The 25,106-nt window shown below is 41.7% G+C and overlaps 1 protein-coding gene across 3 annotated transcripts in view; it reads left to right on the forward strand.

The window, feature by feature from the left end:
• The window catches only part of LOC142450085 (cyclic AMP-dependent transcription factor ATF-7), a 92,926-nt gene that overhangs the window by 48,349 nt on the left and 19,471 nt on the right, over positions 1-25,106 (forward strand). For all 3 annotated transcript variants that reach the window (XM_075551575.1, XM_075551574.1, XM_075551576.1), the window contains exons 3-6: positions 11,808-11,904; positions 16,612-16,730; positions 20,211-20,348; positions 23,376-23,533. In XM_075551575.1, coding sequence (XP_075407690.1) covers positions 11,808-11,904; positions 16,612-16,730; positions 20,211-20,348; positions 23,376-23,533 — 512 coding nt within the window. The remainder of the gene's footprint in view (positions 1-11,807; positions 11,905-16,611; positions 16,731-20,210; positions 20,349-23,375; positions 23,534-25,106) is intronic.

Consider the following 25,106-nt stretch of genomic DNA (forward strand, 5'->3'; position numbering starts at 1 on the left):
CCTCCTTCCTTCTCCTGACAACATTTTCTCTTAGGGTATTTTGGGAAGAAGTTTCCTGTTCTTATTTTTCCTCTATAAATTACCTTGCTCACACATGCATTCTATGAGCTGCTGCTATGGTTGTATTTATTTGCTGAACAATCCTGCGCTTTGAAATGATTCATTCAAGAGCCATGAAGTATTCAAAGCAGGATGTGTGACTCATTTAGTAAACAGAAGCATCTTGAGGTAGGGAGCCTAGGATTGAGTGAGGTACAAACACACGCTATGTTGACTTTGAGGTATGTGTGTTTAGCGCCTTTTCCTCTCCTTTTCTCAACTTTCCCAAATATAAATGATAGTTTAGGTAGCGCACAGAAGCACTGCAGTGAAGGTGAGGAGCCTTATCAAGACTATTGCATACTCTGTCCTCTGAACAGGAGATCGATTGAAGTGATTAAATCGTGTTCAACAAAGATCAGTTATTTGTCCCACTTTGCCTAATCCACACTGATATCACCATATTCTAGACTGCCTCCCCATAGTTTCTCAGGGTTCCAAAGCCCTTTTTAATACTATTTTCTTTCATGAAAACATATATACCATAGTAATTTGTTTTAGAAATTTTGTTCCGCCCATGAAACAGTGCCAAACCCAGAAACTTTAGAGACAGGAGCAGTAAAATTCCAGCATAAACGACTTTTCAGACTATCACACATACAAACTCAATTCCTTGTATTGTTTTCTGATAGTTTAGGTGTTCAGGGCTCATTTCCTAGTAACTCATTCATCTCCTTCCCTCCATCTACTTTTCTAAAACAAGGAAAAGGATGTGCATTAATCATAAGTCAGGATAGAAGACCATTTTTAAGGGTAAAGAAAATCCACACAGAAACTGGAGCTGCAGTGGCCAAAAAACCACATTTCAGGAATGAATCTGGCTGGGAATGAGTGCCTATTGCACAGAAACCATAGATTTAGCTTGAAACTCTTACCTTTCTAATCCGCATATGCTCGTGCTTGGCTCCGAATCAAAATGCAGAAATGTAGCTTTGGCTTGTACTAAGCTTTCATTTGCTCAGAGCCTTTTTTCCCCTGTGCTGCTGTGTGCTGCCGTTTAAAAATTTTTTGAGGGACTAGGCTTAAAGGGATTAGGAAGCAAATTTCCACTAAATATTGACGTGTTCATAATTATTCTGCAAAGAAAAACTCCTCTTTTACTGCCTATACCTTGATGAAAGCAGGGAAAGGGGGGGAAACTAGCTGAGTACCTACTTGTCAATTACTATTTTATAGCATTATTTTAAAACTTTCAAAAGAAAATTAGGTCTGGGGGAACATTCTGAGGTACCCCAAATTTTATATTTTTTCTTACACCTATATATAAAACCAATTTTATTTATACTTAAGATTTATATATTTCATATATATATGACATCTCAGTTTTTCAAAATTTAAAATCTTAAGGCTTCATTGAGATGTCTTCCTGATTTACAATTCCCATCATGTGTATTCTGCAAATCATTCCTAGAATTTCTTTACTTTGCTTTGTTCCTGTAGTCAAGTTTGCTAGGAGGTAGAATTCCTCCTTCTCCTACCCTGCAAAGATGGGTGAGCATGACACTTACTAGAAATCGAAAGGTTGTTTTTTTTTAACCAAGGAGGTCCCATAGAAAATTGTAAATGAGAAACTGCTTTTCCTGCTTTTCCTGCAACGAATAACAGTTTTCAGATTGACCTACTCCTCACTCTGACATTCCATTTTATGCTTTTAAACATTTCTTAAACTAAGAAAATCTCCCTTCCATGAGGAGAAAAAATACCGAGAAGGGAAATTTTCTTATTTTTTACCTCCATTGAGGAGAAAAAAAACAGAAGTAGCCAAAACGATTTTGTTTTGTCTTTATACACAAGACAATTCCAGTTAATCTGTTCCTCTCCCTATTACAGCGCCTCTGTCGCCATCTTGCTAATTTCCCACTGCTAAGTATTTGCAGCCATTTTACAAAATGAGGTTGGAGTCTTCTCCGGTGCTTTCGGCTTTCCAAGTCTCACGTCCAGAAACATGTGTTTGGCAGCTTGGCGAGGAAAATTTTAAAACAGCCCTTTTTCTTGATTCTTCCCACTTTTCCTGCAGAGCAGAGCTTCTGAACAGAGACACAGCTGATATTTGGAATGAATAATGGGGGGGGGGGTGCAATATAGGGTATTTATCAGCGCCCTAGACTTCTGCTCTGTAGGCTGCTAGTGCCCTTCCACTCAGCTGTGATCAGCAAGTTGTCTTTACACATAATCACGTGTCCCCTGAAAAGCCTAGTTGTCCCTGTCTAGAAGCACTACCATGCAGCATGGATTGCATTGAGAAAAGTGGATCTGGAGCGGGGGCTTACTCAAGATTGATTGGTGCGTGATTAAACTTCCCATGGGATCTTTGAGCAAATTATCTAGATCAGTGCTGTCAAAGGAAATGTAATGCAAACCCCAAGTGAGAGGCACATATGTACTTTAAATTTTTCTCTTAACCATATTAAAAGTAAATAAATTAATTTTGATAATATATTTTATTTAACCCAATATATCTAAAATATTACCTCGTCAACATATAATCAATATTAAAAAATAATGAGCTATTTTACTTTTCACCCCCCTCTATTGAGATTTCACATTCCAGTGTATGTTTTGATTTACAATCATCTCAGCTTGTGGTTGCTGTGTTTCAGGTGCTCGGAAGCCATGTGTGACTAGTGGCTAGCTACCCTGATGAGTTCTGTAGGTCAGTGTCACGTGGGCTCTAGTTGGGGTGAAAATTAGCTTGTAATACCCCTTATATACTTATATAGCTAGTCCTACCCTTAGGTATTAGGGCGAAGAAACTGCCCTAACCAGTTTACTTGAACAATCAAGAATAATCCTTTTCTGTTACCATACAAATCTTCTCCCGAGACATAAACTGATCCTTGTCTATCTCTCACTGCCATTTTGTGTCTGCAATTCTTCAGCCCCCATTTTTATTGACATCAGTCCTGTGTTACCTTGGAGATGGATAATTTCTACAGTTACTGAAAATTATCATTATTTACCATACAACCTGGGGGAGCATTCCTTAAGTGAATGGCTTTTTGCCAAAACTTTAATCATAGGTGAGAACAAAAGAAGATCCATTAAGGGTATTAGCAAATGGAGGAGCTAGATTTTTAAATGGGCAATAATTCAAAGAGGAAATCCTTTGAATGGAAATTCACCCATTTTGATTGAATAAAATAATCTATATTTTAATAAGGTCAAAACTTTTACTACTTAATAATTTCAGTTCTTCTACCTGAGTAATTGCTTATGGAGGAATGGCTTCCTAACATGCATCTCAATCAAGACTGAACTTGGAGGAGATGTATTTTGATGGTTCCCTCTGTCAGTGTTTTTCACCCATAGCACTAAATTACAGCAGAGTCGTTAGGGCGGTCTTCGCATCCTTCTTCATTCTATAACAGACTTTTTGCTAATAGAAAAAAATATATGTACTTTATAGTTCTTGGCAGCTAATCGTCAGTAAATGCAAACGAATATAGGAATAAATGAAAAACAGTAGCCAGCCGGTACCTCAGAGGAAAGGCTTGGCAATAAACTCCCCCCAAACCAAGTCCTTGAAAACTCAGTGGTACATAGCTCTATTCTGACATGCATGGAGTTGCCATGAATCTGAACCATCTCATTGACAGAAACTGATTTGAATGGTCTAAACTTATTACTGGTTCTTTCATTAATTAATGAGTCAAAGAAAATTTTAACAAGTGTTCTCTTTGTAAAAATTGACATTGACTGTGACAAAAAGTTCTGTAAATTTTTGCTTTCTCCCTGCTGCCCCAGCCATATAATAGTTGTTTTAGAAATAGCAGGGAGATATGACCAGAGCAAAGGCCAAGCTGGTGCTCGGCTTCTTAAAATTCTTTCCTATTTGACTTTTCCTGCTGTGAAGCAGACTCTGATTTAGTCTGTGATTCTGAGTCTCTGAGTTGGAATCAACTTGATGGCAGTGAGGTTTTATAGGGGGCGGGGTTTGGTTTTAGTCTTAACATTTTGTGTACCGTTGACCTCCTTTGGCAGTTTGTCGAAGCTTATGAACTCCTCATAATAATGTTCTTAAATACATAAAATAAAATACATAGGATTATGAAAGAAACCAATTAAAATGGCTTAGTTTAAAACTGATAAGTAGCCTGTGCACTTCTTTATTAACACATTAACAAGCTCTCCTGATAGGTCTGGATTCCTGTTTTGATTAGGAGTGATAAATTTCCGTTGGAGATTAGTGTTCCCAGTTATCAACCCCTCTGAGGTATACTGATGGGGAAGCGCGCTTCAGCCACCATTGCGTCTCTTCAGGGCTGCACTGTGGATCTGGAAAGCAAACCGCTCAAGGACGGGTGAGGTGGGATGTTGTGAGGGTTGTGGCAGAGGAATGACGGCAGCCACGAAGACTAGTCAGGCCTCACCGCAGAGCTGTCACAGATGAGGGCGTTGCCTTTTCAAATACAGAGAGCATAAGCAGAAAAAACTTGATGGAGATTTAAAATCCCCCAGTTTAGTCTTGAGCAAATTAGATTTCTGATAGTAAAAGCCGTCTTTTTTCTTGTTTTTTTTCCCTAGAGTCTAGAATACTATGCAAAAAATTTAAGTAGATTACATGAAATTTTCTTGAAGTACTCAGACGTGTTTTTCTAGAGACATATTTTTTACAACATTACCAAAACATTTTTAAAACTGGCAACCAGGCCTAATCCAATAGATGTTTTCTTTTCTCCCTTTTACACCAGGTTCCGCTCATTTCCTTTTTCTGAATACATGGCAATTCCAGACGCTCCCTCCTGACTTACTAACAGACTGTATGCATTGCATTGTGCCCCCAAACATATTTTATAAATCCTAACCTCTGTGGTTATGAGCCCACTAGGGAATGATTGTCTTTGTTATGTTAATAAGCAGCGTCCATGTGGTGTGTCTTGAAATATAAGAGATGAAACAATCCGGCAGAGAGGAGAGGTGTCAAGCCCCAGGATGGTCACCCGGAAGCAGAAACTCAGAGAGACAAGGACCTTTCTCCTCACCAACAGTGAAAGAATGCCTTTCCTAGAACTGGCACCCTGAATTCAGATTTTAGCCTTCTAAACTGTGAGGAAATAAGTTTATTTATCTTTGCTAAAGTTACCCACTGACAGTAGCTCTGTGATAGTTGTTGTTGTTAGATACCATGGAGTCGGTTCCAACTCAGAGCACCCCTGTGCACAACAGAACAAAACACTACCTGGTCCTGTGCCATTATGCAGTTATTTATATTTGAGCCCAGTGCTGAAGCCACCGTGACAGTTCATGTCATGGAGAGTCTTTTTCTCCAGGGGTTGGTCTTTTCTGATAACGTGTCCAAAGTACAGGAGACAAAAAGTCTTGCCATCCTTGCCTCTAAGGGTCATTCTTGTTGTGCTTCCTCCGAGACAGATCTGGTTGCTCGTTGGGTGGCCATGGGCCCATGGTATTCTTTGGCAACACCATCGTTCAAATGCTTGGCTCTTTCTTTGGGCTTCCTTATTCAGTGTCCAACTTTAACATGAAAATGAAGTGATTGCAGATACCATGGCCTGCCTCAGGCACACCTTGGTCCTCAAAGCAACACCCTTGCTTTCAACACTTTAAAGGGGTCTTGTGCAGCAGATTTAGCCCATGTAACACGTCTTTTAGTCTCTTGATGACTACATCCATGAGTATTGCTTGTGGATCCAAGCAGAATGAAATCTTTCACAACTTCATCTTTTCTCCGTTTATCTCAATGTTACTATTGGCCCAGAAGTGAGGATTTGGTCTTATTCACATTGAGTTGTAATCCATACTGTAGGCTGCAATTCTTGATCTTCATCAGCAAATGTTTCAAGTCTTTCTCACTTTTCAGCAAGCAAAGTTGGATCAACTGCCTCTCTAGGGTTGCTTATCATCTTTCCTCCAGTCCTGATGTCACTTTCTTCTTCATCTAGGCCACCTTCCCTGACATTCTGTCAGTGTACAGATTGAATAACTATGGTGAGAGGGTACAGCCTTGACACACACCTTTCCTGATTTGAAACTACGCAGTAGTATTCCCTTGTTCTGTTCACACAACTGCCTCTTGATACATATTCAAGTTCTGCGTAAGCACAAAGTGGTCTGGATTGCCCATTCTTCTCAAGGTTACCCATAGTTTGTTATGATCTACACCAGGGCTATCAAACTGGTGGCCCACGGGCCGCATGCAGCCCCTGAGGTAATTTTTTGTGGCCCACAATGCTCTGAAATAAAATGAAAATAGCAAAAATAGTTATGAAGAAAATAGTGCTTAGGGGAGATCAAGGCAATACCATACACACAATTCCCTCGTTACATTTTATTTCAGAGCATCATGGGCCACAAAAAATTCTCAGGGGCCGCATGCAGCCTGTGGGCCACCAGTTTGACACCCCCGATCTACACAATCGAATGCCGTGGCATAGTCAGTAAAACACAAGTAAACACCTTTCTTGTATTCCCTTCTTGGAGCCAAGATCTGTGTGACATCAGCAGTGATGTCCCTTGTTCGTGTCCTCTTCTGAATCCAGCCTGAACTTCTGGCGGCTCCCTGTCAATGTACTGCTGCAATTATTGCTGGATGAGCTTCAGCAAAATTTTATTGGCATGTGATATCAATGATACTGTTCCGTATTGTGAGCATTCTGTTGGGTCACCTTTCTCTGGAATGGGTACAAATATAAATCTCTTCCAGTCAGTTGGCCAAGTTCTTATTTCCTGACACAGATAGACTAGTGAGTGCTTCATCAGCTGGTTGGAACATTTCAGCTGGTGTTCCATCAATTCCTGGAGCCTTGTTTTTAGCTAAGACTTTCTGTGTAGTTTGGATTTCTTCCTTCAATCCCATTGGTTCTTGAGCATATGCTACCTCTTTAAATGGTGGATTCAGTTCTTTTTTGATACAGTGACTGTATTCTTTCCATCTTCTCTTGATGCTTCCTGTGTCATTGATTATTTTGCCTATAGAATCTTTCAGTATTGCAAGTTATGACTTGATTTTTTTCTTTAGTTCTTTCAGTTAAAGATCTGCTGAGCATATTCTTCCTTTTGGTTTTCTAACTCTAGGTTTTTGCACATTTCATTATAATATTTGACTTTGTCTTCGGGAGTTGCCCTTTGAAATGATTGACGTAATCACTTCTTCCATTTGGCAACTATGGTTCCTCCCTATCTGTTTCCAACATTTGCATTCCAATCACCAATAATTATCAGTGCATCTTGATTACACGTTTGATCAATTTCAGACAGAAAATGTTGATTAAAAACTTTTATAAAGATCATTTTATTGGGGGCTCTTACAGCTCTTACAACAATCCATACATCAATTATACCAAGTATATTTGTACATATATTGCCATCATCATTTTCTAAACATTTACTTTCTGTTAGAGCCCTTGGTATCAACTCTTCTTTTTTCCCCACCCAACCCCACTAGAATTCTTTAATTTCTTCCATCAATAGCTTTAATGGTTGGTACATAAATTTGAATGATACTTGTATTGATTGGATTTATGTATATGTAGATAGCACAGGCAGTATTGTTCCTCAGGATAGATCTTGGAATGTCCCTTTTGATTGATGATTAATGCAGTGCTATTTCTCTTAATTGTGTCCTTCCAGGCGTAGCAAAACATATGATTTTCTGATTTAAAATGGCCAATGCCAGTCCATTGCAGTTCACTAACACCTAGAATATTGATCTTTGTGCATATCATTTCAAGCTTCAAGAGTTCTATCTTTTCCAACTCATTTCCATAGTGTGGAGCTGCTGTTAATAAGGTGTGCAGTGGAATGGGGGCAGGGCCCAACACTGGGAATGTGAGGCTGCCATGCCCACCGTGTAGAAGAACCAGGGCCTGCTGGGCCCAGGCCCAGGCGTGGGGTACTCTCGCAGATGTACTAGAAGAATAGGACTGTACAAAATCAAGGAAGCAGAGTTGCCTTTTGGGGGGACCTGGAAAGTGGAACTGAAGTCCAGAGGACATGACCAATACTCAGAATATGGAAGGTGGGATCGTTGCCCAAATGGTCCCAAAGAATAGGGTCATTGTCAAGAGAGCGAATGTAAGTTATTCTGCTGGCATTTGTGCTTAGTGGATGCAGTTACCCCTTCTTTCCATCCAGTGTCTCTCATTTTGTGCCACCACTGTACTCTGTAAGCAGGGTACTTGTCTAGATTTCACAGGGGAAGCAGAGTTTTGCCTCCGGGTAGAATACAACTGAAGTCTTATCCATTTTTGATTCAGCTGGTCAGAAAATGAGATTTGGGACTTGAGGTTGACTTTGGAATGATGTGATAGGGTTATATTGTGTTTTGCATGTAGCAAATACATAAATTCTAGGGGGACAAGATATGACAAAATAATAATTTATAAATTAGCAAGAGTTCATAAGGAATGGTGGGAAGGGGGAAAAATGAGCTGATACCAAGGGCTCAAGTAGAAAGCAAATGTTTTGGGAATGATGATGGCAACAAATGTACAAATGTGCTTGACACAATGGATGGATGGATGGATTGTGATAAGAATTGTATGAGCCCCGAATAAAATGATTAAAAAAAATAATAATAATTCTTTCACATCACACACAAAAAATTTTTTTAGGGGGACAAAAGGTGGAATGTTATAGATTGAATTACAAACCCACTGCCACTGAGTCGATTTCAACTAGTGGCAGCCTTACAGAATTTCCAAGGTGGGACTCTGCAGGAGCAGATAGCCTCGTCTTTCTCCTGCAGAGTAGCTGGTGGGCTTGAACCTTTGCTTACCCAACAGCACCACCAGGGTTCTTCTGATGGGTTGAATTGTGTCCCCCCCAAATTGTATTGTAAATCCTAATCTGTATCTCACCTCACAGGAGCCCTGGTGGTGTAGTGGTTACATATTGGGCTGGTAACTGCAAGGTCAGCAGTTTGAAACTAACAGTCACTCCTTGGGAAAAGGTGAGACTTTACACTCCCATAAAGAGTTACAGTCCTGATAACCCACAGGGGTAGGTGGATGATAAGTCAGAATTAACTTGAGGGCAGGTAAGTTGTTTTTATACCACCTTACACTGGCATTGACAGCAAAGTTCAAAAGCACAACCACATCAACAAGAAAAGGACATGCTGGAGCGAGTTAGAGAGGTAGGAAGCCTATGTTGCTGATTGGCCTATGAAAAAGATGCAGTCACTATGGAAAGCAGTGTGACACTAAGGCAAAGAACTAGGACTAGAAACCCAATACTCCTGCAACCCCTTTGTGGGACCTATTCCCGTAGAAGTGAGCAACTCGGACAGATGTAGGCGCATCCCTGGTCATCAGAGCACTGTGTACAGTCACGAGAAGATGGAAGGGGTAGGTAAATAAACTTGATACATACACATAAGAGGCTACCACACACTGCTGTAGAATTAAGGATGAAGTGGTGAAGTACCTCATGGCATGGGGGGACTTAGAGAACATTATACTGAGTGAAATTACTGCATATACTCGTATATAAGTCAAGTTTTCCAGCACATTTTCAGTGCCGTTTTTGTGGTAAAATTAGGTGCCTCAGCTGATATTCAGATGGGCTTATACTCAGGTATATACAGTACTCAATCATGAAAGGACATACCATATATACTTGAATATAAGCCAACCCGAATATCAGCCGAGACACCTAATTTTACCACAAAAAATGCATTAAAAATGTGCTGGAAAAACTCAGCTTATTGGGTGAAGGGAGACGTCAGACAGGGCAAGGTATAACAAAATAATTTATAAATTATCAAGGGTTCATGAGGGAGGGGGGAGCAGGGAGGGAGGGGGAAAATGAGGACCTGATGCCAGGGGCTTAAGTGGAGAGCAAATGTTTTGAGAATGATGAGGGCAATGAATGTACAAATGTGCTTTACACAACTGATGTATGTATGGATTGTGATAAGAGTTGTAATGAGCGCCTAATAAAACGATTTAAAATTTTAAAGAAAACCACTTACATGGACTGTTAAGAAATGAAAAAAAAAAGTTGCATGAGCCCCTAATAAAATGATTTTAAAAATTAAAAAAACCCGGCTTATACACAAGTATATGTGTTTCTTCAACTCCTCACGTGTGGTGTTTCTGTTACTGCTGCACTAGATAACCTCTGCTCTCCCCTCAGTCCCACTCTTTTCCTCAGGGAAAAATCTGTGACTGGAATATTAACTGTGGTAGCCAATGATAGAGACATGAAAGTTCTTATTTTAGCTGAATATACTGTATTCAGTTTTGTCCTACATCCATTGGAAGCTAAGGCAGTCTTCTGTTTTCCTTCTTGGTTCCTCATACTTTGAATTGAAATTTCCCTCTACCCTTCATTTTGAAAGGACTTTGAAAGGATTTTGAATCTTACACTGACTGCCCTTGTCACAGAGTTCAGAGCAAATTCAAGGAGAGACCACTGTCACCTTGACAGCTGGGCTTTGCACTCGTGACTGGGTAGGAGCTGGTATGGGTCCAACTCCTGTCTAACTGGCTGCTTTCAGGAAGACTTGTAGAAAAGAGGAATGAAGTCGAGTGCTCACTAGGAAGTATGTACCTAAGGAAGGAAATGAAAAGAGGAGGCTTACAGATCCCCGTTTCAAAGGGTAAAAAGACCTTGGAGCCGTGCTTCAGAGCCTTAGTGGTGAAGGGGATGAGGGAGGCTGCAGCATCCAAGCCGTGAGTTGCTCCAGGCATGTATTAATAAAGGAACATGGTCAGCCATTCTCGCTGGGAATTCTGAGGATATTATTATTTTGAATTATTGCTGTTTATCTGTTCACTTCACCTCTCCCTTTTAAAGGAGGGACAGGCTCATAAATTATTGTCCAGTAATCCTGTCTTACTTCATAAACTGGGGCAGACCTGGCCTCACAATTTCATTGTCCTTCCATTCAGACCCCTAAACAAAATCCTTTTTTCTTCATCCTGCCTATAGGTTCCCCCCAACCCTCGGAGGGAAAAACAAAGCCCTCTTGCTTGCATTTTGATCCCACCATTATACAGCCAGCAGCATTGTGCTGCTCCCTTTATGGCTGATGGAGCCCAGGCGAGCTGCCGGATGAGGGGAGACAGCATTTGGCCGATGGGGCTGGTGTGTGCTGTTACTGCTGGCCACTGGGCCTCGGTCCTCTACAGCTCCGTCCTGGCTCATTAAAACTCTGAGCCAAATAGGCGCGCAGGCGCCTGCTGCAGCACTGTGGGGGCCAGGAAATTAAATGGTTCTCCTAATCCTGCATAATTTATCTCCCTGCTAGCCCCTCATAAAATCGTCAATTCAGCCCCACCATGAAGAGCTTCATTCTAAATTTCCAATTTTGTGATGACCAATGACTGCCCAACCTTTCCCTTCTCTCTTTATTATTATTATTAAAAATTATTTTTCCCTTGTTCACTAAGAGTTTGCCTTAATGTTTTGTTTTTTTCATTTGGAGCCTCCTGCCTGGACTCCACTTCACCAACAATCTGTCCATTTCGCTCGCTTGGACTTACTATTACAGAGCAGTTGGTGCTCCGTCTTCCCCCTCTGCGCTCCTCTCTGATTTTTAGCTCTTCTTTCTCTCCCTTTCCATTCTCTCTTCTCCATTTCTTCTCCTTTTTCATTACTTCCAGGTTTTCCCCTTGCCATTTCCTCACCTGCTTCTCTTTCCAGGGACCAGCCTTGTTTTCGGATGTCTGGGAGCATATTAAAAAGGACAATGAATCGCGTATTTTATTTTATTTTTTCACATCTCCGTTTCTGTTTCATTTCAGAGATTTACAAACGAGGACCACCTGGCAGTTCATAAACACAAGCATGAGATGACATTGAAATTTGGCCCAGCCCGAACTGACTCAGTCATCATTGCAGGTATTTGCAGCCCCAAAAGCCACGTGCCTTGATAACACCCGACAGTTAAGATTAATACCGGGGACCAGATGCACTGGGAGCCTTACTCCCCTTTTCCCATTAAGAGCCCTTATGTGATCTGCATTTAATCAGGAAAAAGGAACTCTAAAAGCTCCCAAGTTTCTATTGTGCCCTGTATTCCATTTCTAATAACAATATCCCGTTCGGAGGGTGCTGTGTTGGGGTTTCGCTTGAGCCTTGCTTACTGTCTTTTTACTAAGACTTCCGAAGGCTTACGGACCAAAGACGCCTCTTTCTTCCTACACATAGTGAGAGCGTGAACAAAAGGCCAGAAGGCTGCACTCAGCCTGGCTTCTTCTCTTCCTCTGGGTGTCAGTTTTCCTGGGCAGGCAGATTGTCAGTTTGTACATTCCGTGTTCCTCCTGAACCTAGACAGAGGGCACATTTCCAAACTCCAACCATGTAGTCGGGGGGGGGGGGGACTTTTCTAAGCCAATTTGGGTGACCGGAAACATCTCACCCATAGTTTTAGTCACCACTGTCTTGCTTACAAATGCCACTCTCAGGGGAGTGCGCTCGGCAAGTGCTCTTGAAACCATGCGGCAGTTCTCTTGGGCCAGTTTGGACTAGATACACATGCGAACTAAAGCAGGCTCTTTCTCTGATACCACGAGAGGCTCTGTTTTAGCCCAGGTCTTTCAACAAGAAGTTTACCTCAATGTTTAACCAAAAGAGTACTTAGTTTGTGGCAATTATATCTGTGAATATTATCGCCAATATTAATATTAATTTTATACAATTAGTTAACATTAATAATAACCATAATTCTTAGGACCTAACTACCCCAAATGCTACTCTAGAGGTGGTAAAGGAGAGTAAAACCTCTCCAACATACTCTTCCATGAAGAAAGAGACTTGCCCCTTGTGTTAGTCTGGGTAGACTAGAGACACAAATTCATAGACACACTCATATATGTATAAGAAAGAGCTTTATATACAAGAGCAGTTGGATATTGAGAAAATATCCCAGCCCAGATCAAATCCACAGGTCAAATATTAGCCCATATGTCGGATACCAATCTATAAAATCCTCTTCAGATTCACTAACCACATGCAATGTTGTCGAATGCGGGAAGACCACAGGCTAGTGGGTTGGAAGTCTTGTGGATCCAGTGGCATTGTAAGCATCTCAGTGCTGGCAGGGGTCTCCACGTGGTTCCTTCATCTTCAGAACTCCGCCTCAGGGTAACTTCATGTGGCTTCTCCTCAGAAATGTCTCTCAGGGAGTCAGCTTTGTCAGTAGAGAGTCTCCACGGGAGTGAACCAAGAGAGAGAGTGTCCTGCCTCCAAGAAGGAAATACAGGAGTTCCCAGAATCCTCAGGAGAAGGCCCTGTCCACACAGACCTCATTGGCTATGACCCGATTGCAGTCCACTCCTTCACTCTTAATCCTCTCAAGTCCTAAATTGACACCAGATTATGTAGCTACAACACCCTTATAGATTTCATATACCTTCTTAATTCAGCAAAAACTTATTAAGTGTCTCCTGTGTGCCAGGCGTAATCCCTGGGGCAAGAACGTGAGGGCACTGACATTGATGATGTTTACAAAAGTCTCAGAGAAGAGTAAATATTTGCAAAGTATAAGTGAATAACACAAACAATATTAATACTAGGAATCTTAAGACCTGGTATCTTCCATGTGTTCCAGACCCTTATTGAATATTTTTAGTTGGCTTTTTGTCATTTTATAGTCTTGTTGTATAAGACTGAACTTACCTCTTCTGTTATTCACTGATAGCATTCTCAAGTTTCTTTCTTCAAATTCTCACTGGTTTGTTTCTTCCTGATTCCAATATCCTCATTATGTTTGTTATTCCATGGTCTCACTGGCTTCTCAGTCCTCATTCTAATTCATTATGTATACTACTAGAAAATCCCTTCCGTTCTGCTCCTGTGCTCAAAATCTGTCATTGTCTTCCTATTTCCTATTATTTTAAGGCTGTTTGCACCTGATATTCACCCAGTGTTATATCCAGCTGATCTATCTACATCGTTACATGCCTTCTGCCTTCTCATCTACACATGGTGCCTGCCTCTCTCTGTGCCTTCATCGGTCTTGTTCCTCTGCCTTCCCTCTTGTTCTCCCTCTTGTTCTAACATGCAAAGCCATTCTTTAAGGTCCAACCTGAAACATTTCCTGACTTCTTGTCAACCCCATGTGTTACAGAATAAAATTGCTTCATAGGATTTTCTTTGCTACCAATTTAATGGGAGCAGATCACCAACTATTTTCTTCAATGACACTGCTGGGTAAGATCAGCCCACAGCCTTTTCAGCTAGCAGTTGAGCACAAACTGCTTGGGTCACTTTAATTTATCTTTATTTTCATGTCTAGAATAAGTTTATTCTTTACCATACGTGGTACTTATATTTTTGTATTTATTGTGCATGATGGTGCTTTGGAGGGCTGGCATATGGTGCTTCCTAGATATATTAGTGTGATTTCCTCAACTAGAAACCATTCTCTAATTCTGAAGGGCAGAAATCATGTCTTGTATCTGGAGAATGTTTCTCTATCCCTTCCCCTTCTCCTCTAAGAGGCACACAAGTGCACGCATGCAGTACCGAAACACAGAGGAAGTGTTCAGTAAACACTTGGTGATTTCTTAGGAATCATCAGAGTAGGCTCAGAATTTGCTTATACATTTTCAGACTGTTCATTCAGGAGCCAGTTGAAGCTTAGAGGATACCTGGAAGGTCAAAAATGAGATTTAGCACACAGGAGCTTTTGAAATAAAAGCCAAAAATGAATATGAGTAACGGGGTGCAAGAGAAGTTCATATGAACTTCAGATCAGAGACCCAAAAAGTCTCTTAGCTGCCCCCTCCTGTTCCACTTGAGTTGTGATTTCGTATAGACTTTTACTGAAGCACTCTAAGCAGAAAGGCAGATATTCCACTATTCTGCCAGGGACGGAGGCAAAGTGGCTTTATTGTTGGACAATCAAAGCTGTCACAGAGCCTTTTAAATCTATTTTTGAAAGGTAGTGGTGACTTTTCCAAACACTCTGATGATGCAGAAGAGGTTTTGTTTAAATGTAAAAAACAAAAGTCATTTCCATCCAAAATCCCCCTGGACTATTCCTAATTGCTCATGCTGGAAGAAGCATTCCTAATCCCAGATATTATTCCTTAAAATACTATTCAGACTTTGTTCTTGTTCGGTAATTCAGTCTAGCGGGGTTGAGGTTTGAGAAGAATCCCCGTGGTGGCTGGCTTGTCAAGAATAACCAAGAGGATGATAGAGTTAGAATCAAAGAACAAGACTCAACTGAGCTGGGCGAGAAAACCTAGAAAAGCAGGACCAGCAAAGATAAATGCAAATCTCAAAGTTCAAGTTGGAAAAGTTCCTTGGGCCCCCCAACCTTCCTCTTCCCAAGGGCAGAGGCCCTGTGCTGAGCAAAGGCTTGAGCAGCCCCTGAGGGGGTATTTTGGCTGGCAAATCAAGTCCACACATCCTGCTGTCAGGAATTTGCTCTGGGCCCTAGTCTCTGTGAAATGAGCTCTATTGTTTACAGTTTCCTTTTCTGCTGGGTGAGCTCCCTGTCTCTTTCTTTAACCCCTACATAGTCCTAGAGTGACTTCAGAAGGTATCAGACCCTTACCTCAGTGGTGTTTCTTGTTTAATGACTTCAGGAAGAAAAGGCAACGTCTGATGTACAGTTTCTTCTTATCAGACTTTTAACATTCCATCTCCTTAGACCTGTTCCCTTCAGACTTCGGAAGGGAACAGGTTAAAGAGAAAATGTCACTTTACTGTACTTCATTATCAAATCTGGAGATTTCATAAAGCTCCACCTGGGTAGGTGGTTTTGTTTTCAAACCAATTTTGGTTCACAGGTAGTCTTTTGACTCACACAACAAAACATTGTTCTGTCTTCCCCCTGCTGGCCTTGAGGCAACACAGCACAGACAGACACCAGTTCTAGCATCAGCCTTCGCTAACCGGAAAAAACCCAAACCCACCAGTCTATTTGATTCGAACTCAGTGATTCTGTTGGGCAGAGTAGAATCGCCCCAGAGTGGAATGGTCTACAAGAGTAATCTTTCCAGAAACAGAGGGAGCCATCCTTCTCCCACCACCCCTTTGATTAGCATCCAGCCACCTGAACGGCTCTACCACCAGGCTCACTTTTCACCTACTAAACCCACTGCCATGGAGTTGAGTCCAACTCATCGTGAACCCACGTAAAATTTCTGAGACTGTTAAACTTTGCTGGAGCACAGCATCATTTTTCTCTCAAGGAGCGTTTGAACTGCTGGTGGCTTTGAACTGCTGATTTTGCAGGTAGTAGTAGTCCAGTATGCTTAACCAACAGCACCACCAGGACTCCCTTCCACCTACTAGAGCTCAGTAAAAATAAATTTGTTCTAACTCAGAGGCCATCTTTCTCCAGATAGAATAAAAATACATGCTCTGTAAACTCTCGAGAGTTTGGGATGGGGCAGTTATTCAAGTCCAGTTAATAGGAACCTCAAAAGAATGGCCTGGTAATGTGCTTCAGGAAAACCCTGTGTGGCACAATCCCACTCTGCACTGGGAGGCGACACGAGTGAGGGTCTCAACCAGAACCGGAACTCTATAAGCCTGTACCTGTCCATTTCAGAGCAAACTAAAAATGTCCTTTTCTTTTCATGTCTACAGATCAAACTCCTACTCCGACTAGATTCCTAAAGAACTGTGAGGAGGTGGGGCTCTTCAATGAACTCGCGAGCTCCTTTGAACATGAATTCAAGAAAGCTTCCGATGATGATGAGAAAAAGGCAAGAATTTGGGACATTTGCAGAAAACTGGTTCAGACCTAGGCAATTTTCTTTGTTCTTTGGGGCAGGTTGTTTAATTGGTTAGAGCACAGAATTATAGGCTTAATTCTGTAGACCGAGATTATTATTGTTAGTTGCCTTCAAGTTGGCCCAACTAATAGTGACCCTATGTGTCACTGTGATTCATAGGATTTTCACTAGCTGATGCCAGGCCTTGCTTCCTAGTCTGCCTTAACCTGGGGACGTCACTGACACTTGTTCCACAGAATCAGATAGTACTACTGATCCTAGTTAACTTCCCAGGTCTTTAAAGATCATGTGACTGATAAGTACAATCTTCACTTAAAATCAGTTGCCGCCCCCCCCCCCCAGTAATCTACTTAAAAAAAATACTATCTTAAATATGTTAAAGTATTATGAAATGGCTCTGGATTTTTAGATAACATTCTGTTGCCCAAATCCTAGTGTTTTCTAAGCTGAGCATACTTTGCACCTGGACTGTTTTCATTTGATCATTTATTGAATTTTTTTCATTGTATTGAATTTTTACTCTTCTATTTTTCAGCACTTGAAATTCGAGATCAATTACATGTGGTTACTGACCTCAGTAGATTTCTAGTGATAGCCAAGGCATAAATTTAAAGAAATATGTTAATCAATTCCTTTCAAAGTTGATAAACCAGGATGGCGAAAGAACTAGTGATTATGTAATTTCAGGGACGTCTAAAGAAATTGATGTTTTACCTAGGAACAGGAAAATGTCCACAAAATTGTGGTCTTCAAAAAGCAACATGGTCTTCACCAGAAAGAGGGGTTAGACTTAGTCTATAGGCCCCAAGGACAAAGTAGGCCACTGACGCGCTCACAAAGGAAATCTAGTGGCACGTTGGCTGCTAATGCGGATACTGTAGGACTGGGTAAATGTTGGCATTGCTGTTAATCTGGTGGGACTGTATTTCTGATTTTCATCTTTTTATTCAAGATCCCTGGGCAATCCCTTAGTTTAAAAGACCAGAGATAATATTTAAATAAGCAGAATAAAAAGAAGCTAGTTTCATCGAACAGGGGAGGTTTGGTGAGAAAGGGAATTGGAAGATGATAGTGGCACTCTTCTTTGGAATTAAAAATTCTAGGCTTTTATTATTTAAAATCATGTCTGTATTCCAAAATGATTTAGAAGACTCCAAACGGCATATCCAGAATCATTTGTACTTCTCATAATTGCTTGGTGCACAAAGGCATAGCATCTCATCAGAATACAGAAAAGCTAGAACATAAGAAAATTTCCCATAGGAGTTCTTTCCTTCTATGAGGGGGAGAGCAGGTAAATCAAGATATTTGTGCTTCTTCTTCTCTTTCATTTAGCTTAAAATTATAAGAATGCAAACTCAAAAGTGTCCTATCTCTGGCACTCTCCCCAGCCCCTTGACTTTCTCTGAGCTGCTCTGCGTGCCACCGCCCTCGCCCAGCTGGCGGAAAGCAGAGAAACGCAGTGCCGTGTGTCCCTACTTCTACTTCAGATGGTGAACTAATCAATCTCTCACTGCTGCGTTTATGGTAGAGACCCAAGTATTTCATCACACTGTTGCTACAACCTAAAAGTTTAATTAATTTTACTACCTCACTTCCGAAACCGCCCTCTCCCTCCTCTCCCAGCACAAAGGAGTTCATCAAATTGCTTCCACCAAGATGTGAGGGATTTTATTTCAAATGCATTGTAGACAAATTCAAGAAAACTAGCATCTCATTTTGCCCAAAGTGGCAAGACTTTCCCACTGCCACTTTAGCTCGGTGGATACTTGTGAAAGGCTGATTCACAACTGACCAGGCCATTCTTCACTGGGCATTCCTTCCCCAGTGTTCCTTCCTGCCTGTGTGGAGGGGGCGCTAACCCCCTCTCGATGAGAAGCACGGGCTCGTGAGAGATGGTTTCCAGGCGTGTTCAGTGGGCTTGAAGCTCTCTGAGCCGCAGCTTTTCTTAGAGATGCCCCAATGGTGTTTTCAACCTTTGCTTTTATCGACTTAAGAGGCTGTCCCTATGACTTCTGGGAATCCCAGAATTCACTAAATTGAAACAGATTGTTTTAGTAATATAAAACAAATGAGGATAGAAATGAAACCATCTTTGCTGTCACTCACCCTCATCAAAATGGAGGAAGCAAGAGCCAGTACCACCTTTCCTACCTTAACCCACTACATCGAGTTGCTTCCTACTCTCAACCACCCTGTAAGACAGAGGAGAGCTGCTCCTTAGGGTTTCCTAGACTGTGAATCTTGATGGGAGAAGACAGCCTCATTTTGTCTCCAGAGGAGTGACTAATGAGTTCAAACCAACAACCTTACAGTTAGTGGCTCAGTGCTTAACCCACCACCCACTAACTCTTAGCTCCTTTCCTAACACAGTGTACATCTATTATCTTTAGTTTACTCAGCTACCGAGAAGATAGCAAGGGAAGAATTGAAAATAGTCTCTTTTCTCACCAAGAGACCAAGGAGTCCTGGTGGTGCTGTGGTGTAAGCATTAGACTGCTACCATAAGGTTGGTAGTTCAAACCCATCAGCCTCTCCATAAAGATTTACAGCCTCAAACTTTGTGTGGGGTCATTATGAGTCAGAATCAACTTGATGGTAGTGGGTTCACCAAGAAACCTAGAGTATGAGCAGAGCAAAAGAAAAGTTCTGCTTTGTCATGAAACCAGATTCCCTCTCCAACCCTCCAGGCATAGTGTAGTGTTGAGGCCATTATCTCAACGGCTCCCTGCAGAGCTATTCGTGACACCACAGCTTAGTGAGTTCATCTTACTACTGCCCCAAAGTATCCTCTTTCCTTTCTGGCTTTCTCCATTGGGGGTTCCAAGGCCAAGTTTTGTCTCTCTCTCTTCCCCCCCCCCCCGCCCGCCCACTGATCAGCTGGTCAGCCTTTTTTTGTTACCCCAAAGAGCTATCTGGTTAAAACTGCAAGCTTATAGTACCAGATCTTAGGATGAAATCACAAAAGATGTTTCCTATCTTATTTGCAGAACTTTAATAGCTAGTTTATCTTCAGATACTTCTGACACTTGAGTAGCTTAGTCATTTGGATTGTCAGTTCTCCCACAGCCACCAGCTCTCGTTGGGACTAGACTGGGACCTGATTCAAGAAATCGTTTTACTTTGCTTAAAGCAGTGTGTTAAAATACATGATCATGATCCTATTGGCATGAGTGTTTATTACTTTCTTCACTGTATGGATTATGCTATCTACATTTTATAGTTACACAGACTAAAACCCAAAGAAGTTAAATTTATTTGGCCAGAGTTTTCCATGAAATATGTTGTTGTTGTTGTTAGGATCTACATTTCCCTAACTTGCAGGTCAATACTTTGACCAAAGGCTTGGCTTCTGGAAACATATTCTCTCATCTCATAACTGTAAAGAATTAGATTTGAACCTTAAGGGAATCATGGGGTTGAATTCTGCTCATTTCTCTTCTTTAACAGGCTGCTGCTGGGCCCCTTGACATGTCTCTGCCTTCCACACCAGATATCAAAATCAAAGAAGAAGAACCAGTGGAGGTAGACTCATCCCCACCCGACAGCCCTGCCTCTAGTGCCTGCACCCCACCACTCAAGGAGAAGGTAAAACTCTCTACCAAGACTCATACCAAATATCAGTTGATAGGTCAAGTTTTGATTCATTAGTTTTATAAATAGTATAGCATTCATGAGGGTTGATTGTATTTAGATAAATGTTAATTATTTTGAGGATTTATATGAATTATACCAATTCACTGAGCCCTGGTGTTATAATGGGTTATGTGTTGGGCTGCTAACCTCAAAGTCATCCATTCAAAACCACCAATCACTCCATGGGAGAAAAATGAGGCTTTCTACTCCTGTAGAGATTTACCATTTCAGAGACCCACAGGGGCCGTTCCACTCTGTCCTATCGGAATTGACTCCATGGCAGTGAACTTGGGCATTGTGGTTCTTTTTGTTGTGGTTGTTTTGTTTACTGACCCAACCAGTCCATGGAGCCATAAAAGTTGCATTTATAATAACAAAAAAATTGCAAGTAATTAACTGTCCTATCAATTTTGAAAAATTAATAAGCTGGGGTATATTTATGAAATGTGACATATATGACATTTTAAAAGAATGAACTGATGTGTACAGTATATTTTATTGAATAACAACCAGAAGCTAAACCAAAGTACATAGTGCAAGACTCTATTTACATGAGCAGAAGCAAGACTAGTTGATGATGACAGACTCAAAATTGTTTGCCTCTGGTTAGTGAGGAAGGCATTATGGACCGGCTAGAACACAAGAGAGTTTCTCAGCTTCTAGAAGTGGTCTCTGTCTTGCTTTTACATCTCTAGAAAGTCACTTTGCTGCATACCTTTGATTAATATGCTTTACTGTTTGTGTTCTGCCTCAATTAAAAATAAAGAGAATGAATAGATGGTGCCGGCTATCAATCAGAATAGTGTCTGGGGACTTGTATTCAAACAAGCAGCCATCTGAGCGAGGAGTGGACTGAGTCCACATGGAAGAAGCACACCAGCTTGTGTGATCCAAAGACGACAATAATGAAATTCAAATAGGACAAAGGGAAAAGTACCAGAGCCTACGCTGAGAACACCTAATTTGTAGAAGGCTGTGGAGGACAGTGGGAACCCAAAACCCATCTGCAGAGCATCTAGCCAGATTAAGCCACTGGCAGATCCCCAGGAGCCACAGGCAAGGGTCTTGAACTGCTTTACTGTCAGAGGGATCATTGCAATCCTGATCATACTGGATCAGATTTGATACTTGGTCATTTGACCTCCCTCTTGACCCAACCTGAAATCCTTCTAGATGCAAGTATTTCTTGCTAGTTCTATGACAGTTTCTTCCCTGCCCTTTTAAATATTCACAGTAGTCTTTTCTTTCTTACTCACTGCTTGTACTTTTTATCTTGGTATGATTACTATTTAATCCTTACCACTTTTATTTTGTTTCCGTTGGGCCTTCCTGTTTGTGAAGCGCAGCAGGAGTAGACGCACAGAGATAAGAACTGATGCAAGGGTTTTTAGGGGAGGGAGGGGTGGGGTGGGAGACAGGGGGGGTGGGGAGACAAGCAATAGATGTGGGAGGGGGAAGGGAGCACTAGAACTAATTTTAAAAGTGATTTAACCATGGCGGGGTGGGGGCCGGAGAAAGTTAATCATGGTAAATGATTTTACAACTCTTCTGGATATGATTGAACTATTGAATTGTGTGATCTGTGGATTAAGTTCCAATAAAACTGTTTAAATAAATGAATAAATAAAGAGAAGTCATGTAATCACAAAGAGTAAACAATTAAGGAAAACCATCTTCCCAGAAAGAAGACTTCTAGTGATACAAAGGAAGTATCTACCAGGATTCTGATTATTTTTAGTTTTAAAGAAGAATTTTTATGGAATATCATTTGTATTAAAGTGATTAAAGTATAGTACACAAACATAAAAGTGCATGAACCTGAAGTAGACATACAGTTCCAGGCACGGTCACAAAGTTGACACATCCGTGCAACCAGCAGCCAAACACTAGATGAGAACTTCAGAAGCTCCTGCGCACCCCATCCCTCTGCCAGAGGCTGTTATTGTTGACATCCACTAGGGGCACCTTCAGGGAAATGGACGCTGTGGCAGTAGCAGTGGACCTAAGCATGGCAGGGAGTGTGAGGATGGTATGGGGCCAGTGCTTCGTTCTGTTGTACTTAGGGTCACTAGGAGGTGGAAGTGACCCGACAGTACCTAACAAGAGCAACAATGTGGGTAGTGCCTCATCCTACTTCTCCCCCAAATTTAGTGGATGACATCTCTCAAAACGAACCCCTCCATAAACTTTACAGCCATCCCATTCATTACCCCCCCCCCTTTGTACCAGCAACCACCTCCTAAGTTGTCTGGGGGACTACTGACGACCTAAACCCTAACATGAAAGCAGTTTGTTAAAAAAAGAAAAGAAAGAACACCGTTTGTTTCATTAAAAGATGATTCATTATTCAAGCTTCCGTCCCCTTTTTTTTTTTTTAAGGAATCTATAGAGGCAATAGTAAGCAATTGTGGTGGCTCTGTGGGTTAAGGGTTAGGATCCCAACTCCCTCAGCCACTCCTTATGAGACAGGTCCGGCTGTCTGCGCCCACGAAGAGCTGCAGTCGTAGAAACTTCACCTAGGGCTGCTGTGAGTGGGAATTGACTGGGTGGCAGTAGGTTGGGTTTGGGCTATAAGAGATACTAGGCTGCCTTATCACAATTATAACTGTCTTTTCCCAATACAGCTCACGGGTCACTGAGGTATCAAGTTTAGGACGATAGTAAAATTCTAACAGTCCTGGAATTCATGTAGTGCTGCAGTACTTCTCCCAAGATTTCAAGTTATTTTCCAGCTGTCGTTTCATTCACATAGTCATCGGCTCTGAAAGAAAGGAAAGGAGCCAAGGGTTGTTATTCCAAGATTCTTGCTAATTGGTTGAGTGAGGTACAGGTCTGTGAACTTGATAGAATCAGGCCATTAGTTACAGGCGTACTTCTTGTGCTCTTTACATTTAATATATATAAGATTTTACCAGTGATGTATTTCCCTGTAAGCATCCCCGTAGAGCCTTTTGTGATCTGTTGGTCTCTTCTTCCCAGGAGGTTGCCCCAAAGCCTGTTGTGCTCTCTACCCCCACGCCCACCATCGTACGCCCTGGCTCCCTGCCTCTCCACTTGGCCTATGATCCTCTTCACCCAACCCTTCCCTCCCCAACCTCCGTCATCACTCAGGCTCCACCATCAAACAGGCAACTGGGGTAAGTAAAAGAGCAAGAAGGAACAGTGAAGGCAATCTCTTTCCACATTGTGAACTTATATGATGAAATAAGACTCTAATTGGGCCTCCACACAAGTACTCCCTCAATGCAAGAGTACTTTGTTCTATTAAACTGGCATTCCATGATGCTCACCTTCCTGACATAATCACTGAAGACAAAGCAAATATGGTGAAGAAAGCTGATGGTGCCCGGCTATCAAAAGATATAGCATCTGGAGTCTTAAAGGCTTGAAGGTAAACAACAGCCATCTAGCTCAGAAGCAACAAAGCCCACATGGAAGAAGCACAGCAACCTGTGAGATCATGAGGTTCCGAAGGGATCAGTTATCAGGCATCAAAGAACAAAATATCATACCATTGTGTGCTCACCTCCCTGATACAATCTGAAGACGAATGTGTGCATAAGCAAATGTGGCGAAGAAAGCTGATGGTGCCGGGCTATCAAAGATATAGCTATCAAAAGGGCTTGAAGGTAAATAAGCAGCCATCTAGCTCAGAAGCAACAAAGCCCACATGGAAGAAGCACACCTGCTTGTGTGATCACAAGGTGTTAAAGGGATCAGGTATCAGATATCAAAGAACGAAAAAAATCATATAATTGTGAATGAGGGAGAGTGCAGAGTGAGGACCCAAAGCCCATCTGTAGGCAACTGGACATCCCCTTACAGAACTGTTGTGGGGAGGAGACGAGCCATTCAGAGTGCAGTGTAGCAACAATGAAATTTTCCTCTAGTTCCTAAATGCTTCCTAATTCCCAACCCCCCTCCCCACCACCACCCCCCCACTATCATGATCCGAGTTCTACTTTACAAATCTGGCTAGACCAGAAGATGTACACTGGTACAGACAGGAATTGGAAACACAGGGAATCCAGGACAGATGATCCCTTCAGGACAAGTGGTGAGAGGCGATACCAGGAGGGTGGAGAGAGGGTAAGGTAGAAAGGGGGAACCGATTACAGGAATCTACATATAACTTCCTCCCTGGAGGACGGACGGCAGAAAAGTGGGTGAAGGGACACATCGGACAGTGCAAGATATGATAAAATAATAATTTATAAATGATCAAGGGTTCATGAAGGAGGGGGACCTGGGGAGGGAGGGGGGAAAATGAGCTGATGCCAGGAGCTTAAGTAGAGAGCAAATGTTTTGGGAATGATGAGGGTAATGAATGTATAAATGTGCTTTACACAATTGATGTATTATGGATTATGATAAGAGTTGTATGAGCCCCTAATGATTTTTTAAAAAATAGGAGTCTAAGGAAACGCAGTCACTGAGAACGTGCTTTGACCTTTTTAGTAGTAGGCAAGTGACTATTTCTTAGGAGGTAGTACTTCCTTAATTTTGGGCTTAATACGACTTCTTTGTTGTAAAAGAATCTCTGTAATTTTAGGAAATTCATCACAGTGATGGAGGCCACATCAAGACGTGTGCTTAGTTCTTAGCCTCACTCTGACAGAAGTTCATAGGAGCACTAGTCTGAGTTCCTACACTCCCAGTTTTATCAGTTTGTCCATTTCTCTTAACTCCTAGCATGGTCCACACAGATTT

This window comes from Tenrec ecaudatus, chromosome 6 (assembly GCF_050624435.1).
Source record: "Tenrec ecaudatus isolate mTenEca1 chromosome 6, mTenEca1.hap1, whole genome shotgun sequence".
Lineage (NCBI taxonomy): Eukaryota > Metazoa > Chordata > Mammalia > Afrosoricida > Tenrecidae > Tenrec > Tenrec ecaudatus.